At 37.9% G+C, this 18,362-nt stretch overlaps 3 protein-coding genes across 7 annotated transcripts; 1 reads left to right on the plus strand and 2 right to left on the minus strand.

Annotated features, from left to right (window-relative positions):
- Window positions 1–405: 405 nt before the first annotated feature.
- On the plus strand, window positions 406–8,042 carry LOC110752612 (uncharacterized). Of its 5 annotated transcripts, none has more exons than XM_021953307.2 (17): window positions 406–487; window positions 596–640; window positions 1,232–1,532; window positions 1,661–1,789; window positions 1,877–2,084; window positions 2,442–2,588; window positions 2,912–2,986; window positions 3,394–3,465; window positions 3,978–4,052; window positions 4,299–4,370; window positions 4,583–4,654; window positions 5,157–5,228; window positions 5,808–5,879; window positions 6,157–6,300; window positions 6,671–6,742; window positions 7,155–7,301; window positions 7,563–8,042. In XM_021953307.2, exons 3-17 carry the CDS (start codon window positions 1,338–1,340, stop codon window positions 7,745–7,747), a joined length of 1,737 nt encoding a protein of 578 aa, XP_021808999.1. In that variant the 5' UTR covers window positions 406–487; window positions 596–640; window positions 1,232–1,337; the 3' UTR covers window positions 7,748–8,042. The 5 variants fall into 5 exon arrangements, with proteins under 5 accessions (XP_021808999.1, XP_021809000.1, XP_021808998.1 ...); XM_021953308.2 differs by having other exon boundaries at window positions 471–487; window positions 596–665; XM_021953306.2 differs by lacking the exon at window positions 406–487 and having other exon boundaries at window positions 494–640.
- Window positions 8,043–10,210: 2,168 nt separating this feature from the next.
- LOC110752566 (FAD-dependent oxidoreductase family protein) lies at window positions 10,211–12,628 on the minus strand. The gene is made up of 6 exons (XM_021953247.2): window positions 11,958–12,628; window positions 11,628–11,679; window positions 11,387–11,533; window positions 11,170–11,281; window positions 10,890–11,016; window positions 10,211–10,719 (listed from the first exon to the last, which is right to left on the minus strand). The coding sequence occupies exons 1-6, from the start codon at window positions 12,386–12,388 to the stop codon at window positions 10,263–10,265; spliced, it is 1,326 nt and encodes a 441-aa protein (XP_021808939.1). The 5' UTR covers window positions 12,389–12,628; the 3' UTR covers window positions 10,211–10,262.
- A 288-nt stretch (window positions 12,629–12,916) lies between these two features.
- MCM5 (Minichromosome maintenance (MCM2/3/5) family protein) lies at window positions 12,917–18,339 on the minus strand. The gene is made up of 18 exons (XM_021953382.2): window positions 17,991–18,339; window positions 17,740–17,883; window positions 17,316–17,495; window positions 17,113–17,211; window positions 16,884–17,020; window positions 16,681–16,786; window positions 16,441–16,575; window positions 16,282–16,359; window positions 15,937–16,041; window positions 15,723–15,814; window positions 15,507–15,639; window positions 15,317–15,412; window positions 14,488–14,582; window positions 14,300–14,390; window positions 14,038–14,147; window positions 13,736–13,865; window positions 13,497–13,598; window positions 12,917–13,104 (listed from the first exon to the last, which is right to left on the minus strand). The coding sequence occupies exons 1-18, from the start codon at window positions 18,276–18,278 to the stop codon at window positions 13,021–13,023; spliced, it is 2,205 nt and encodes a 734-aa protein (XP_021809074.2). The 5' UTR covers window positions 18,279–18,339; the 3' UTR covers window positions 12,917–13,020.
- Window positions 18,340–18,362: the final 23 nt, after the last annotated feature.

The following is an 18,362-nucleotide window of genomic DNA, read 5'->3' on the forward strand; positions in this document are numbered from 1 at the left end:
AATAACCAATAACTTTCAAAACAAGGATAGGTGGCATAAGTTAAAAGAGAAATAAGGATTAAAGTGGAAGCCCACCCCCCACAAGGGAGGTGGAGTACGCATGAAACCAAACCAACTTGATTTTATTCCCAAAGCTCACTGATGCAAAAGACTAAACCGAAACGGCGGCCTCTTGGTTAAAGTTCCTTTTCGAGAAATTTGGCCCATTGTTCCTTTACTAATTAATTATTAATTATTCCACGCGGCAATACCTTGCTTTTCCCGCCGGTGAAAAAAAGAAGAATCTAGTGGGGTCGGACCGTCGTAGCGGGACCCACAGTAGCCGCCCATGACCGCATGGCGTGTCTCTCTATCTCTGTTAACTTATTACGTCTCATTTTCTTATCTCATTCATTTTTCATTCCAGGCTAAAAGCCTAAAGCTACTCGCGAGTAGGGAGAGTCTGACTCTGCCGCGCGAAAAGCCACGTGGCGAAGATCAGATGGGGGTTCGTCTCTCTCAACCTCACCTCACTCACTCTCTCTCTCTCCTTCTATTTTCCCATCCTTGTCCTTCCAAGTCGTAATTCCTAACCTCCACTTTATTGCTATTTCAGTTTCAATCCCTCTCTGGCTCTTCTCCTTGATCGTTGAATTATTGGGTGAGACTTGTGTTTCTTTTCCCTTGTAAGTTGTATTGATTATCAATAAGTGATCGCTACAGTTTAGCTGATGCTATTACACTCTCTGTTTCTATTTGTTATCCGAGAATTATGACTTATTGTGCTAAGTTGCTAACTACCAAACTGAAACAAACCAAGAGTAAAGTTTTGAATTATCATCATACTTATTTGATTGAATTTGTTCGTAAAGTTGATTTATGATGCCGGTAATTTTCCTTTTTCTTCTTCTTCTTCTTCTTTTTATTAATGAAAAAGTATACTGAAAGTATTTATTTTTCTCTTACCACTGGCTCTGGCTGGACTGGATAGTTCATCCCCATAGCTATGTGACCATGCCATGACGAGCTCTTGTGATTTTCCCAACATCTTATGTTCAGTTCAGGGTTTGTTTTTGTTTGGTTGTTTTGGTATGACAAGTTAATTTCCAATGTGGGAAAATGAATCGCTATTCTCAACAGTTTGCTAGATATTGCTTCTTTCGTTTGGCTGCTATTTAGCGTGTTCCACATATGTATGCTTCAATTGTTTAACATACAAATAATGTTGCTTGTTTGTTTTTTTTCCTTCCAGGACCGAGTAGAGTTCATGCCCATGAACCTCTATTATGGAATGGGCCGCAATAATATTATTTTGCTGCGTATTTCATGAGATTAAGTTATCAATTCAGTACAAATAGATGATGGGGGGAATTTGTTCGAGGAAGAGAAACCAACCAGTCATCGAAGATGGCATCCATAGAGCCGCGGCTGGAAGAAGTGGCAGTTCAAAATGGCTGGGACCTTCATCTTTGCGACCTACTGTAGAACAGTCTTCAGGAGGAGCAGGCATTTGCCCATCTCTCTTGGAATTATGCATTTGTAAAATATGCCAGGTACTTGCTTTTTGTGGCACATGTAAGCTTGAGCTTGTGTGTGTTACGTGTGGCAAGAATTATATACGCATTAATTTTCAGGTCCTCGTTTATTTATGCCTGCTGTTACATATGCATCTCTGTTACAGGACATTGAAAAATACAGTTCGCTTTCAATGCTACCAAGGGATGTTAGCCAACAGATCTTCAACGAATTGGTCTCCTCCCATTCTCTTACTGAAGTTTCTCTTAAAGCTTTTAGGGATTGCGCTCTCGAGGTAATGTGCTAGTGGGTGGTTGAAATTTGGAATTTGGAAATTTGGAAAGGCTTTGTCTTTATCTAGAATTTTCTTTTGTAATTGCAGGATATTGGTTTGGGTGAATTCCCTGATGTGAAAGACAGTTGGATGGATGTCATCTCTTCACAAGGTTCATCATTACTTTCTGTTGATCTTTCTAGTTCTCAGGTGACAGATTCTGGATTGGCTCTTCTCAAAGACTGCTCAAACCTCCAAGCATTAACTTATAATTACTGTGACCATGTGTCAGAACGTGGACTTAAACACATAAGTGGTAAAATCTCTGTTTTTTATTTGTTTTATCTTGGCTATTTTTGCACTCAACCATTGTTCACTGTTGTTGTTTATAATGTGCTTTATTTTCCCATTAATGATATGGTTTGTTTCTGGGGATTATAAGTTATTTAATTTGATCTTATGGTCCAACTTTTTTGTTGTCTTTGATGATCTGATTGTTAATTCAATAGGCTCTTAGTTTATAGTATACTGGAATCACATGCAGTTTTGTATTCATGCCTTTCTTCTCTATTTTGAACTATTTTTACTTGAATAGTCTTTTGTATCAGTTAAACTTTCCAAATTAACTTTTTAGTTGGATGATGTAAATGCTTATTCTGACCTTGCTCTGCAGGTCTGTCGAACCTGAAATCTTTGAGTTTTAAAAGGAGCAGTGCAATAAGTGCTGAAGGGATGCGTGCCTTCTCCGGCTTATTTAACTTGGAAAAGTTGGACCTGGAGAGGTGTCAAGAAATTCATGGTGGATTTGTTCATCTTAAAGGTACCCTGCTTAAAAATGAATTATGTTATCTAATTAGATGGAACTTGTCACCTTAGTCTCAATCATCAAGGCATGAAGCTAAGTGACATGGCATTGCTGTTCATATGTTTTTCCATTGCTGGGAAGCTTCAAAAACTCCTTGATGATTTTTGGCTATCTCTTTTATGGGTATGAGAATAAGTGAGTAGGGTAAACTAACTAATTGAGGTTATGGCCTTCTTTTTCATTGTTATGAATTTACAATTTAGTGGTTAATAGTAGCTATATGAAAATAGTGATTCATTGATTTCGGGTGTAACACATTAGAGTTATATTTTTTGCAGATTTGATGAAGCTAAAGTCTCTTAATGTTAGATGTTGTAATTGCATCACGGATTCTGATTTGAAGACCATCTCAGGTATTTTATCTCAAAATCATTGTACTCTTTTATGATATAACTAAAATATGATTTTTTAATGACAGAAATGTAGTCCTCTAGAATCTCCTCAGAGTATCCTTGACACTTAATGTTTGATTCGATCAAAAAACACTTAATGTTTGATGTACACTTGAAGGAACCTAACATTGACTGATCATGTTACTGATCGTATTGTCTAATGTCCTGCTATCTCCAATTCTTGTTCAATGTTCCCAATAAGGTTCAGATTGATTGTTTGGAAAAAGGAAGCTGCAAAAGCTGTTTCATTTTCAAGGATTTTCCTTGTAGATTGAATTTTGTTTGGGATTAATTTTGTTTTCTTGCTTAATTGCATAATATCAGTTTGGATCAGCACATTTTGACACTCGTATTTTCATATTTCTCAGGGCTTACTGAACTGAATGAGTTGCAGTTATCCAACTGTAACATTACTGATACTGGTGTTTCTTATTTGAAAGGTATTTTATAGTTGGTGTCATGTTGATGCACCAATAAATTCTGCTGCTCTCTCCTTAATTTTGTGTTTCTTATTTGTGTGTTTGTGGTAGATGCACACACATACCTCAAAAAATACCTTATATATAATTCGAAGAATAGGATGGTGACAACTACTTACATCATAACTATAATAGAGAGGGAATCTAACTTTGATGAATCAGTACCATCTGAGCTGACGCTATACAGCTGCAGTAACAATTCCTGCTCCTTTTAAGATTATATCTCCTTTATCATTAGGTTTGTGCTAAGAAACCAAGAAAGGAAAAAATCTTATATAAAAAAGGAATGTTGCTATGAGAGGGCAAGGAGATCGGCCAATGAGAGACTGGCAATCCCATTTGACATTTTCATACTGATTTATGCTTTTCTTTAGTCTATCAATTTTCTGGACTATTTGGGTTTATCTGCCATATTGCTTGTTTATCAGTAGTTTGTGAAGCTTAGTTGATTGGTCTTCGTTTGTGCATGGCAGGCTTGCACAAGCTTAGAATGCTGAATTTAGAAGGATGCAATGTTATTACTGCCTCATGTCTGGAGTCTATTTCAGGTTTGCTTTCTCTTTGTTGTTTTGTGTTTTCTAATGATTGTGTTAACAACATTGATAGTTGTCCTTAAGACTGCTATAGCATTCGAAACAAAAGATTCACTTTAATATTTCTAAAAAAGTGTGCACAACTGTGGGTATACATGTCAACAAACTTCTTAAAGGTCTGTATGGCACAATTTTTGTACTGTTATTTTAGGAGAATACGGGCATCCTATGTTTTGTTAAAATTATTTGTTTCTGGTGCAGCTCTTGTTGCCCTGTCTTACTTAAATCTCAACAGATGCGAACTATCTGATGAAGGATGCGATAAGCTTTTGGGTGAGTGACAATAGGGTTTGTGACCACATGGATCTGGTTATTTGTTTAACAAGTTGCTCAATTTTTTATATTTTTTACTGGCTGAGTTCTTGGTAATCTTGACTTTGCCACACTAACCATATTTGGTTAACAGATTTACTCAATTTTTGTAATTTTTATGTGGTTGAATAGTTGGTAACCTTGACTTTGCTGCATTAACTATGTTTCTACAGGACTTATGAACTTGAAGGTTTTGAGCTTTGGATTCAACAATATCACAGATGCATGTTTGATGCATCTAAAAGGTTCTCTCTCTCTCTCTCTCTCTCTCTCTCTCTCCTGACATCTTATTTTCATCTGCAAGACACAAGGATATTAGTTTGCATTCTGGGGAAGTTTATATCAATTTTTCCCGGTGTTATTTCCACTTTTTCCGCTGAGGTGAAAAGGGGTATTCTGACCTGTGCAGCTAGAATAGTAACCTCAAAAAACAAAAGGGTATTTTGTTTAGAGTTGAAGATTCACCTTAAAAACTATATTTTGGAAGTTAGAGCTTATTAGCAGTATATAATTTTTGTTATGATCGGGAGACTACCATCTTGTGCTATAGTTTTGTTGGATTAGATCAATAGTTGCAAGTTCCTCTATGCAAGATCATACTCTTGTACATATTTCACTGAACTGTTCTGTATATTGTATTTTCTGGTCGCAGCTGACCTGAATGCAAGAGATACATTTGTTTTCAACTTTCTGATAGTAGTAGTACTAGTCATAAATTTGACTTATACCTGGTAACGCTTCTATCAGGTTTAACGAATTTGGAGAGCTTGAACCTGGATTCCTGTAAGATAGGTGATGAGGGGCTTGCTAATTTGGCAGGTTTGCATTTCTGATTCTACCATTTTTTCGTTTTGGATTGCAGTAATATGGTTTGCATGGGCTGGGTTCTTTTCCAATATTTTTAGGTGGTATGGAAGTGGGACATGGTGCTTCATTCATAACTAGCATATGTATTTTCACAAGCGCTAAAAATGTACGAGGATGGAAGATTGTTACCCTAACTATTTGCAATTGCATGCATTTGACAAATCTGAGCGTGTCTTCTTTTCTCAGTTTAAATTGATAGTTTTGCATGCATTTTCATTTTGATTCTGTTCTCTTTTCTGAACTCACAGTAGGGCTGCTTGTGAAAGGTTAATATCCAGGGTGTAGTTCAATGTGTTCATTAGATTCCCAACCCTTATATTTAACCAAGCAGCTAAAAAGATTGCAATAACGTGTTCATATTTCCAATTTGGGTTACTTTAAACTGTGGTCCTGATTTTTGAAATAATCTAACTGGATAATCAGTTCAAAGATCAGGATTTGGAATACAAGTTTTGTTGGGAAGTTTGTGAATGACTTTGCTTTATTTTCTATAGAACCTATCTGATTTTATGGTGTTCTTTTTATATGAAGGTCTGACACTCTTGAAGAACTTGGAGCTATCTGATACTGAAGTTGGAAGCAATGGGCTTCGTCATCTCTCAGGTGAGGACCCTGCCCACAGTTGGCTGTTTTTATTATTTGAATGTTATATATTTACACAAGGTCTATAACAACCCATCATCCCGTCTATAGCTTCTAACATATGTATTGGTCATTTAATTTAAATGATTTTTATTTGGGAGGATTGTCATTTTTTGCAGTTTATCCAGTTTAGAATACTTCGTTGTCTATTTATTGTTCTGCAGTTTATTTGGTGCATGTTCCTCATTACTGTGTTTTTAATGCATTAGTTGAGTTGGTTGGTTGTTGTCACTTCCAGGTTTGACAAATCTCCAAAATTTGAACTTGTCGTTCACCCAAGTAACTGACAGTGGCTTGAAAAAGTTATCTGGACTGACATCTCTCAAATCAATTAATCTGGACGCTCGGCAGATTACTGATGCTGGACTTGCAGTTATTACAAGTAAGGATTTTTGTGTGTTTTAGTTGTACTATTCCTTTGAATGCTAAACTTTTCTATAATTGGTTTGGCTATGCGCTACTCTGGACTCGCAATCACTAAATTTAAGCCAAGATGTCATGAGGTCTACTTTGTATATTCATGTGGGATAGGCTTACGCTTCCAGGGAGGCAATGCACGTTCCTTTTGTGTCATTCATCTTTTAGCCCTAGCTTATGATTGAAGCATTGAGTTCCACTCAAATCAATATTCTTCTAAAGAAAAAACTTTATAGACATTTCTCATACATTTGTAATCACATGTTTTAGCTTCACTCCCTTCATGTGTGTTTGTTGATGCCTGAACCCTTTTGTCCCATGCGTTGCTGATACAGGTCTTACAGGATTGACACACCTCGACCTTTTTGGTGCACGCATTTCGGATTCTGGAGCAAACTGTTTAAAATGTATGCTATAAGATTTGCACTATGATCTTCATTTATTTATATAAGGAAACTCTACTCATTTCTTGGTCTAGTAATTTAACTTTTCTCTGGATTACTCTCCAACACTGAGGGCAGTTGAGAAGCCTGAGCTTCTTATGTGGGTATTACACGCTTGAGGAAGTAATCATTTTGATTACTCTTAGATTTTTCACATTATAGTACATGCATGACATTTGCTCCTTTTTAGAAAAAAAAATGAAATATTTTTGTTTCATTCATTACATGCTTTCCCCCATCATGAGATGGACTGTGGAATAGAATGGGGAATTTGATTTTACATTTTAACTTCTGCAACTTAGCAGTAATTTTCTCGTTCTAAAGTTCATACCTTTCTATGTGTTTTCTTTTTCTTTTCTTTCTTTTGTGAAAACAGACTTCAAGAATCTTCAATCTCTTGAAATATGTGGTGGAGGACTGACTGATGCTGGTGTAAAGAATATCAAAGATCTTGTCGGTCTGACATGGCTAAATTTGTCACAGAACTGCAACTTGACGGATAAATCCTTGGAATTGATTTCTGGTATTTTTGGCTTCTCTTTTCTGGTTTTCTTCTCCTAGAGCTGTTGTCATATAGAAACGGTATCATTAAGTCATCCTAAGTTTGATTTTCTTCTCCTAGAGCATTTGGTGCATTGCGTCAGGGATCTTTTGTCGCAACTCTAACCAGATTCAGCCCCTCAGAGCCTCCCTTATGACTCAAAGAAGATTTTCTTTACGATCAAAACTTAACATTCTATTTTTGATTCATCGTCTAACCTTTTTCTTATCTGTGAAAATGCAGGACTGACTGCATTGGTGTCATTGAATGTTTCAAATTCTCGCATTACAAACGAGGGGTTGCAGTATTTAAAGCCATTGAATAATTTACGTTCACTGACCTTGGAGTCTTGCAAGGTGACTGCATCTGAAATCAGGAAGCTTCAGTCTGCTGCCCTGCCTAATCTGGTCAGCTTTCGGCCAGTATAGATGGGTTGGATGGTTTACAAGAGAAGATACTATGTAAATAGCCTTGCTATCTGCTTGGATAGCTCTGTGTACAGGTAAATAACTCCTTGTGGAAAGATCAGAGGGGCCAAGATTTCATGATGGAAAAACCATTTTGATAAATGTATAGATGGCCTGCCTGTATCTGGATGGATATTTTGTTAGCTTCCAACTTTGAATCTATTTCACATAAGAATGTATATAAGGATTGTATCTATGTTAATTAAAACCATATTGTGCCGTAACTGAATGGAAAACTATGGTTGAGTTGAGTTTATATTTCTTGAAATGAACCTCGATGAGAATTGTTACATACGAGTATGCCAAGTTCATATATACGAAGGTGTATGAAAGCAAGAGGTATATTTTGTTAGGGGCGCGAATTGGGTTGGATTGGAACTTCTGAGCATCATTCAAGCATGTTTCTATCCTCGCAATTATGTTTATAAAAGCAATTTTCCATTGCAAACAGCCGCACAAATGAAACCAATCAACCTCTCAAATAGTGTGCAAATGGTTTTTTTTTTTTTTTTTAATGCTATAAATATTATACTTTAATCTAATCTAAATTATGAGGGGATTTGAACTCGGGTGCCTGTGTTTGGGTCGCACAAACTAGTCTTAATATCAATATTAATATTCTCGATTTACTAAAATAATACATCACCAATCTTCAGAGCACAAATTTACTAATAACAAGTAACATTATGCAGATTACAAGTACAGAATGATGGGAGAAAGTAATTAAGCAGCTGGTGAAAACTCTTTCTCAATCGGATACAGTGGCAGGCAAGGCAGTAAAAGAGTTAAAAACCCACTTCTCTAATCCTGAGTCTTTCATCTAATAATGTCACAACAAACCCAACTTCACGAGAGAGAGCATGAAGAGTGTGATTGCCAAATTCCAATTCAATTCAATTCAACTTGAGGGTTTGCCCAAAATGAAGCGTCTCTTCAAACAGATGCCCAAGGATTTAATAGACTTGGTGGGCTTTTTTTTGGTCCCGCGCTTCCCCTTGCATCTCTTTTCCACTAGTCCCTGCTGTGAAACACACCCATAGGCTATACATCATCAGAAACCACAAGGACTAACAAAAACTAGTCTAAAAGACATGCAGAATTTGATTCATGGCTTGGCATTAATAAATAAAAAGATTTCACATACATCACCTTTGTTTTTAGACGAGGGAAAAATATCAAGCAAAGCTGCAGCATGCTTCGCTTATATTTAGTGAAGGAATCAACAAAGACAAATGTTCCTCTTCTTTTCCACTCATTTTCTTTAATAATTGATAATTCTAAAGCAACTTGATTAGGGACAATGAAAGATGGTAAAGTTACCTACCTGGCACACTGTTTCTTCTTCTTCTTCTTCTCCTCCTCCTTTAGGTTCGTTATCCTCACAATCTCTGAGTCATAAAATCATATTAATAACTAAGCAGATTGAATTTAGTACAAGGGGAAGAAGAAGAAGAAATTAAAGAGAAACATGAATTCAAGGAAGGAACTTACAGAGAGAAGCTGAAACCGTTGTAGAATTCTGACTCGCCCTTGACCTCCACATTATAAACAGTTGAATGCAAGGTCTTGATGATGCAGCTTCCTTCTCCTTCATCAACAATTCGGAAAGTGGTGATCATCACGACATTGGTAGTCAACGGCAGTCTGGACAAGACAAAAGTCCAAGTTTCCCAAATGAACCATACACTCTGTGCAATATGCATATTCTCTATATGACGTATAATACTCTTCCTAGTATTTCAAACCCTCTAGTGTCAAGGGTTTGCTTGTAGAATACGTACTAGAATCGAAGGAGACCTTTGTAACCATCCCAAACCTGAAGGAGGATAGAGCATACATGTTATCTCCTACAACCAAATACGGATCCAGAGATCCTCATCATTCTTCTTATCCAAAAACTTGGTTACAGGATGAAGCACTGGAGGTGGGTCTTGACCCTGACCTCGAATTGATCCTCCTGGTCTTCCCCCCATAATTGCTCCTGATCCTTGTTGGATTTTCACTTGGTATAACACACCGAGATATGGTTTTTAAAAAGATTACACCAATATGAACACAGATAATTTATATTCTGTGTACCCCTGCTGCTCCGAACGAGACAACCCTTCCATGTGCAAGCTGGACAACATGCTCTTTGTTTCTAAGGATAAAAGGCAAAGCAGACTAAAATACCAACGGATCGGGGAAAAATGAATCCACAGAAGAAAAATATATATCCGTTAGGGTTTCGGGGAATTCAGTATTGGTCTTTTTAGAACTTTTCCTACTGAGGGGAGGCAATAATATATTAAACTCACACACATAATATACAAAATACAAAAACAGTCACCCAATTTTGCGGCATATGAATTTTGCCTTTTTTATTTTTCTTGTAGGAGGAGGGCATTCCTTTTGTTAAGAAAAGGTTCAGCATTGATAAAAAGCTGGAACCTTAACTCAAAGAGCTAACATAAATGAACAAAGAGTTACGTATTAATTATTGTCTTCTTTTCTTCCAGGAGGTTAATTCATCTGGGATTAATTCTTCACTACATGAAAGCACAGCTCGTGCCATCAACTTCCCAAGCCAACCATGGTACAACAATCCCCTTGAACCAAGCCCTCCAAATAACCAGTAGTTGGAGGTTCGGTTTTCGCCTACAATGTCATTGACACAACCCAAAAGGGGAAGTGAGCCATGAGGAGTGAGTGGTGGCATTGCCCTCAGGCCAGCCCTGGCTCCAGCAAAGCTCCAATCCTTTAGAGCAGGAAAAATGGCACATGCCTTCGGCAGAAGCTCGTTAAGGGCTTCCGTGGCTTCATCTGCACATACATTTGGTGATGAGTTTCTTGATTTCCATTCCCATGTTGAGCCCATATATAAATTTCGAGGACCTTGCACAGCAAGCCAAGCATCTGACAATATCGAGGGGCCAAGACTTGGATACTCCTCTCTTCAAACACAGAACTTTACAATATGAGTTTCGTAGATACAGAATTAGGCCATTCAGATACCAAACTATAAAGGACAAAAGAAAAAACAGAAATGTCAAATGAGTGATGGCATTTTAACTCCTTTACTAAAGCCTGTTTTATACAAATATAATGCAGAGAAGAACTTTACCCTAAATGATCAGGAAGCTGAAGATGTGCAACGACACCTCTGCATGTCCTCAAAGGAAGTCTCCCACAGAGCTCAGGAAGCAAGTCTGCTTTCGCACCTAGACATACTATTACTGCCTGGTATTCCCCTAACATCAACTGTAATCAGCCACTAACTAAACATGAAAAGATAACTGCTCAGAAATTACTGAACAATCAAAGTTACTAAATAAAAAGTTAGTGTTTTAAGACACTAACAACATGGGCCTAACTAGAGATTGAAATAATGGTAGGGTCATTACCTTCTAGGTCTAGGAGTTTGTGGACAGAACTCTTGTGCAAATGTAATTCTTTTACTCCAAAGCCATCAGAATATATTTCCTTCACCAAATTTTGACATGCTAAGAAGAGTGCCTGGAAAAATAACCATGAGAACAAGAAATTAACACAAACAAAAAGAAAACATTTGTTACTAAAAAGATAGGAGGGGAGAGTGGTCAGGGGCATAAATATCCAGACCTGTAAATAGCGTTGAGGATGAATATTAACAGCTTCAGGCATATAAAATGAGGTGTTGAAAGGTACACATATACTGGGTAGAAGATTTTGGGCAGCATCGTTGTCAATGGTTTCTATTCTGCAACTGGCAAGGCAATTCTGGGCATTCTAATGACATAAAACAAAATATACTAGGATCATAAAGAGGTCGAAAATCAAGTGTTGAAGCTGTTGTGCTAGTAGAATGATGAGGGAGAATTACATCTTTCAACAACATCAAGTTCTTCATGCGCAGGGCTGGTCTCAAGATGCCCCTGAAGAGAACAAATACAAGACATGCCTATTATCTAAACTAATGCGAAGATAAAGAGTGAAAGAAAACCTTTCAAGATGTTAGACAGACTAAAATGCATAAGCCCCTCCCCCCCACCCCACAAATGCTGCAAGTAGAACACAACCAAAGATTTCAACTTTACTTTCAAAGTTTCCATAATTCAATTCAATTTACAAATATTCCTTTTTGTAATGGACGAAAATCCAATGGAAATTTGAGACCCAATGTCAACATAACAAACATGAATAAAATGCAAACCTTCTTCTAACAATTGGCAATGGGTCGTCTTCATTAGGATTTTGAGCAGCAGAAGCTGCTGCTGCTTCGGCAACGCTCAAAAGGTTTAAAGATTCATTCCAGCAGTCGGCAGCACGCCATAGAAGCTTGGCTTTAGGGGAATAAGGATGAAGAAGGCCTCCTGAAACGCCCGATGCACCTCCTCCGATTCCAACTTCATCGTAAATGTCGATGCGTATACGCGAGTCTTTCGGACTCTGCTTTAACAAGTGCCACGCAACTGAGAGGCCGGCGAAGCCAGCACCAAGCACCGCGTACCTCACAAAACTCGGGCCAAGACTCGGAGGACGCTGCCGCTGAGTCAGAGAAACCGACGCGGAGGACCCAACCGAACAAGAATAACAAGAAAATGGTAATGTGGTTCCTCTGGTACTGTGTACACCATGACCCATCCTCCCTCCTCCAATTCCTCTAATACTCGGCTTCCTCTGGATTTCGAATGGTGTCCACTTCCTCCGTTATGCCTGCTATAACTATTACTGCGCGCAGCTTACCCCTTCTCTTTTCTTTTCATTTGTTTTTTTTTTTTGGGGGGGTTTTTATTTTTCTTTCCCCATTTTTGGGGCCTTTTTCTCTGTCCATTTTCTCATTACGAAACACATACCACTTTTGGTGGTGGGTGGAACTAAACTGAACCATTTCAGTACAAATCAATAAGTCATGACTGTTTGGTATGCTAAGATTGAAAAGTCAACCTATAACCCAAGTTTAACGAAATTGAAGTTTCAATTGGAGGAAACATGGCTCACGCATTTGACAAGGTGCTCCAATGCTTATGATAGTGTAAACTATTTAGAAGATGAATGTCAGAATTCGGATTTTGGAGGCACCCAAAATTTCAAATTTGTATAGCACTAGAAAATAGTTCAAGTTGCTCCTGTCATTTCACATCATATAAGTTGACGACACTAGTGCACAGCTAATTTAAGGCCCCATTTCTCATTAAAATTACACCAGCAATAGATAATTGTCCTGTAATAGCTCACTGTTTATGAAAAAGGTTAGAAAAATATTACAAATACTTTTATGCTTTACGTAAAATAAGACGTCTTTCTCGCTTGTATTCAACTTCATCCCTCTGGTGCATAATTATAAGAGCTCTTCTCACCTGCCATAATAACAATGATATCAATGAATGCACCAATACAGACTTTATAATTCGATCATAAGAAAAGATGCGGTTTGAAGCAAATGAACACCCATACGATTGCTTCTGCCCATTAGTTTCTTAATAATGGTCTGTTCAGCTAAAACAGTGGTTCTTCCGGTGTCCATTGTTTCTTGTTCCACAATCACAACATTGTCATTAATTTTATTCGAAGAAATAATTCAAATTGAAAAGCACCAAACGTGAAGGAAGTATAAACAGTAGAGACATTATTGGGTACGAAAATCATTTTCTAGAAACAGTCACTGTTGTTCTAAAGAATCAGATTTTCCAAATTTGTTGTTCGTGTACGGAGGCAACTGTAATGGATATTTAATTAAATGACTACTTACAATAGATTCATTCATCCCCATTCTTGTGAGCTCATCAATCAGCTTTCTCTCTGATATGTGGTTCCCAATGCCTACTCTTCTCCTTATCTGAGTTTCAGCTTGCTGTTTAAGGGAGAAAAAAAAGATTAAGCACGCATGGAAAAAAGAAAGAGAAAGATAACAGAGCGAATGACAATCTCTTATTAGTTATTTTATTATTTTGTTCTAGGATTGATGGCAGTGACACAGTTTCTACTAACCTTAATTTCGTTTGCCATCTCAGCAGTAAGATTGACTTGTTGATTTATTCCAGACTTTGCTGCATCCATTGTGGACACGGTAAATAGTCTTATTGCTTCCTTAACATTATCCTCAGTAGCAACATGGCACCTGAACCATAATTACGGAAACAGAGGTGGTTCAATAATAAAAACAGATGCAGTACCACTCTAAATTTGACATAGTAGCGTTTTTATTATTACAGCTCTAGTCCCCATTTTCCTGTTATTAAACATTCCAAACTGGAAATTCTAAGCACCAATCAATATCACTAAATACTTACAGTTTCATTTTTGCAAGGGCCTCACTCAATCTCACAATAGCTTCCAGCTGCCTTACAGTGATTGGTATTGCAGCAGCCTCCCCGGTTTCATTTGCTTGCTGTCTCATGTCCTATAAGAAAATTCACGAAGATGATGGGATTCCCAAAAATCCTTTAGCTATATGTATTTCTTTGAGCACCATATGTGCATTTCTGGTATGCCATCTGCTCAAGAATTTTGAATGCCAATCGCCCCAATAGTATAAGCTAACAGCAAGAGTACCTGTCTGATTTTCACATAATTATCCTGCAGCTTCTTGGATGCAGGTTCTGATAAACGGGGGTGACATTCAGTACGACAATATTGTATGTATCTGCACATGTTACAATGAAAAAGATTCAGCATCTTGTCAATATTTCAATTGCATCATTGTGCAAAGAATGTATGACCAGGTGCTTAACACTATATACCTCTTCAGCCAATTCTCTTCTTTAGAAACTACCCTATTGTCACCCAGAGCTGCCCCAGCAGACGCATGAACCTTTATGATATGACTTGCTATAATCTGTCATTGAAAAGCAGAATCAAGTTGATGCACCTACTAAATGAGCATTTTTTAATAGGTAACTCAATATTTATATTGATGAAAAGACCGTACAATCAAAGTGGACTATACAACCCTCTACCTACAATAAGCAGAAAAAATATAGCACAATAACTGACAAAACACAGTCAACCCAACATCAAAGAGAAAGGGTCCACCCAAACTGCAATCAAACTAAGACACTGCAAGGAGAAAGAAAGGGCAGTTACTAAATGCAGATGAAACCAAAGCACAAAGTGAGGACCAAAATCTAGCCTTGTCCCATATACACACACAAGACTCCCCAACCTTGCCTTTGATAATTATGTTATTATTTTCCAACCAAAACATCACCAGCACACTGCGTCTCCACAAAATATTTGCCTTCTCGACAAAACCTTTCCCTTCTAACCATCCAACTCCATGGGCATTTGAAGGTCAAACAAGAATATAATACTATGTCTTTGGCTTGCATTTAAGTTGTACGTCATCAAACCTGAACCTTCAACACCAACTTTGGACTAACCATTGCCAGGTCCAAGTAACCGATCATTATCGTATTCAACCATAATTTATAATTAGTACTAAGACATTCAAAGATAAAAGAACATGTTAGGTGTTGACATGCCACAAAGAAAAAACAATTGCATTCCCTTTCTGGAGAAAAAATGCCTCAACATTAAACCACTTTAACCTAGCAAGATCATTATAAATACCTTATCCTGACTGTACATCCTGATATCTTTAACAATGAAGATCAAGTCAAATCTAGAAAGAATCGTTGTCTGCAAATCTATGTTATCCTGTGCAGTCTGAAAGAAGGCAAATGTGTAAATTAATTCTCAATAGGAAGTCACAAGTTGCATTTTAAACTCTTAAAAGAGATAAACCAGGATGATAATGGACCTTAAGATCATCATAACGTCCAGATGGAGGGTTAGCAGCTGCAAGCACAGAGGTTCTAGAATTAAGAACAGTTGTTATTCCTGCTTTGGCAATGGATATGGTTTGCTGCTCCATGGCTTCATGAATAGCAACCCTAAGCCACATTAATGTAAGCTCTTAGAATTCCATATATAAAAAAAGTGAAGCACATCAAGATCTATATCTAGTCTGCATTACCTATCCTCCGATCTCATTTTGTCAAACTCATCAATGCAGACAACACCCCCATCTGCCAAAACCATGGCTCCTCCTTCAAGATAGAACTCACGCTGGGTTGCACAGATAAATTGAAATTAGAGAAGTTTTCATACCAAAGGAAAAAGGACAACTGCCTAATCAATAAGATAACAATGGCACTTATATGTACAACCCAAAGAAGATCGAAACTTACAGAACTGCTATCCCTGATCACCGAAGCTGTAAGACCAGCAGCTGATGACCCTTTTCCTGAAGTATACACAGCTATAGGAGCTGTCTTCTCGACAAACTTGAGAAACTTCACAAATGAGTTGAAATCAAATCAGCATGTGTCATTTGGGGCAATGGAAGAAGAGCATAAACTATCTTCATTAAATTTTCATGTGGCTAGGAAAAACAGGTCTCAAATTAGCTAGAGATACTTTTCCACTAAAATGAAGGATAAGAGAAGATCAGAAAGTTCACAGTGTTCTCTAGGACTTGTATATTTATTTCCACTTAGCTTGTGGAAAAATAAAATAAATTTAACAGAACCAACCTGTGATTTAGCAGTAGATGGATCCCCCAAAAGTAAGACATTGATATCACCTCTTAGCTTCACACCATCAGGCAAATTCTGTTTACAGACAAATTCGTCGGTTGGTTGTTACCATTGGTAAATCACACAAGTACTAAAAGACCAAAATTCAGGATATACCTTTCTAGATCCCCCAAACATAAGACAAGCCACGGCCTTCTTTACGTCATCATGACCAAATATAGAGGGAGCAATCTTTGAGCATATACTTGTATAGACATCAGGTTCTGCAGCAAACTTTTTGAATTCTTCTATCTGAAAACATATGAAAAATGGAAAGACAACCATGCCATGGAATCAAATCCTTCATTTATCAGGGACATTGTGCTCTTCAAACATCACAATGAGTTCGACCAATACCTCTTCTTGTGTAAAAGAAGCGGGACCTCGAGAGTTGGCATCATTTGCTTCTTCTATTCCTACCACTCTGATGTAAGGCTGCCTAACAGCAACTGCTCCTTTGTGGCTATATAGAACCAAATAAATTGAGCATTAAAAATTAGCAGTGAAGAGTACTATACAAAGACACTGAAATATTCATCTCAAGTTATAACAATTCTCACGATGTGGAAGAATTGGAAGCTTGATAGATGCTATAAATGCCCATGATGGTTAATCTTGTGCCAGGCACAATTGTCTGAACAAGATGGCGGTCCACAGACAGAAGTATATTTCTCGGAAGCTCTCCAGTAGGTACATCCTTCAGTAACCAAGGAAAAAAAAATCATTAATTAAATTAAGACCCCGCAATTCAATTTAAACTTCTTTTGCTCATTAAATTAAGATCATCACCTCTGGGTTCTCTTGCAATTTTAAGGTTTGCTGATCAACATACTTGCTCTTGTCAGGAACCACAACCCATGGATCAAGGGGACAAGGTTCTTCTCCAGGCTAAGAAAATTCCAACCCTTTTATTAAATTTCAAACTAGAAAAGAAAACAATGCAAAACAAAAAAAACCAGAAAAGCAGGAAGAAATAAACAAGGATAATAAACCTGAGGAATATGGTTACAAGAGCGAGGGACAATTGCCCCACCAAGGCCTGGCCGACAAGGTACTCTCTGCACATTTTTACAGTTTTTACACATCACAATCACATAAGTCGCCTTTGCCTTGACCCTTGAAGCAGCTATAGTGATCCCGGCAACCTTGACAAGTTTCGATATACATTGTGCCTGCACATCAGCAATGGTTAAAGAAAAAAGAGAGAAATCATCACCTAACCTCAATAAATCCCTACAAAAGCTCAAATTCTCATTCCCCGTAGTCGAAAGAAAATAAGTTTTTATCTTCAACATTCTGATTAAACAAGGATTGATTAGTTCTAAACTTTCATTTTCCCTAGTCTTCCCAAACTTTCTCATCAACCAAACAGAAAACACAAAAAGCCAATCAAACAACAAGGAAGAAAATTCAAACCCCAAGCCGGCGCATTGAAGCTGGGTCTTCTTTGGAGGTCAGCAAAATCTGAACATCCTCAGGCACCCGTTCCTCCAATTGCCCTTCGTTTCCGGGCACTTTCGTCTTCAAATTCGCCAAAACCTGACCCGCTGCGTTCTCAAACTACAAAATCACACGAAAGGAAAAAAAAAAGGGAAATTGAAAAAACGAAACAAAAATAAATCAAACAAAAAGGGGCTAATCAGCTGAGATTGGTTCGGTTTGGTAACCAGAGGCAAGTAATCAGCGGGAGAATTGCGGAGCTTTGCAACGAGGTCGGCATCGAAGGCGTCGAGGTCTTCAATGTCGACAAGCAGGTATTTAGGGTTGTGAAGGAGGCTCTCTCTGTACGAAAACACATTCTTCTGGGTCTCGAAGCTGCGTATGAATTCCTTGAATTTCTGCAGAGCCGAGTGGCGGGTGGCGGCTGCCTCATTGCTTCCGGGGTCTCCGCTGTCGCCGCCGAGCGACTGCGCTTGGTCGCTGTAGTAGATCGCTCCTTCGTCCCACCCTGACATATCTCTGCTCTTCTTTCAGCTCTCAACAATGTAAACTTCCACTTTCTCTGTCTAAATGCAGTATGTATTGCCTTTAGGGCAATG

The sequence above is a fragment of the Prunus avium genome, chromosome 7, assembly GCF_965620075.1.
Source record: "Prunus avium chromosome 7, drPruAviu1.hap1.1, whole genome shotgun sequence".
In the NCBI taxonomy this organism is placed as follows: domain Eukaryota; kingdom Viridiplantae; phylum Streptophyta; class Magnoliopsida; order Rosales; family Rosaceae; genus Prunus; species Prunus avium.

Coding starts and splice junctions, on each gene's coding strand:
- LOC110752612 (XM_021953307.2), top strand. CDS start 1,338: ATGATGGGGGGAATTTGTTCGAGGAAGAGAAACCAACCAGTCATCGAA. Junction 2,987..3,393: donor TGATTTGAAGACCATCTCAG/GTATTTTATCTC, acceptor CATATTTCTCAG/GGCTTACTGAACTGAATGAG. Junction 5,880..6,156: donor TGGGCTTCGTCATCTCTCAG/GTGAGGACCCTG, acceptor TGTCACTTCCAG/GTTTGACAAATCTCCAAAAT.
- LOC110752566 (XM_021953247.2), bottom strand. CDS start 12,388: ATGGGTCATGGTGTACACAGTACCAGAGGAACCACATTACCATTTTCT. Junction 11,680..11,957: donor TTGCCAATTGTTAGAAGAAG/GTTTGCATTTTA, acceptor TGTTCTCTTCAG/GGGCATCTTGAGACCAGCCC. Junction 11,534..11,627: donor ACTTGATGTTGTTGAAAGAT/GTAATTCTCCCT, acceptor TTATGTCATTAG/AATGCCCAGAATTGCCTTGC.
- MCM5 (XM_021953382.2), bottom strand. CDS start 18,278: ATGTCAGGGTGGGACGAAGGAGCGATCTACTACAGCGACCAAGCGCAG. Junction 17,212..17,315: donor CTTGTAACCATATTCCTCAG/GTTTATTATCCT, acceptor GAATTTTCTTAG/CCTGGAGAAGAACCTTGTCC. Junction 14,148..14,299: donor ATTATGTGAAAATCAGACAG/GTACTCTTGCTG, acceptor ATTTTCTTATAG/GACATGAGACAGCAAGCAAA.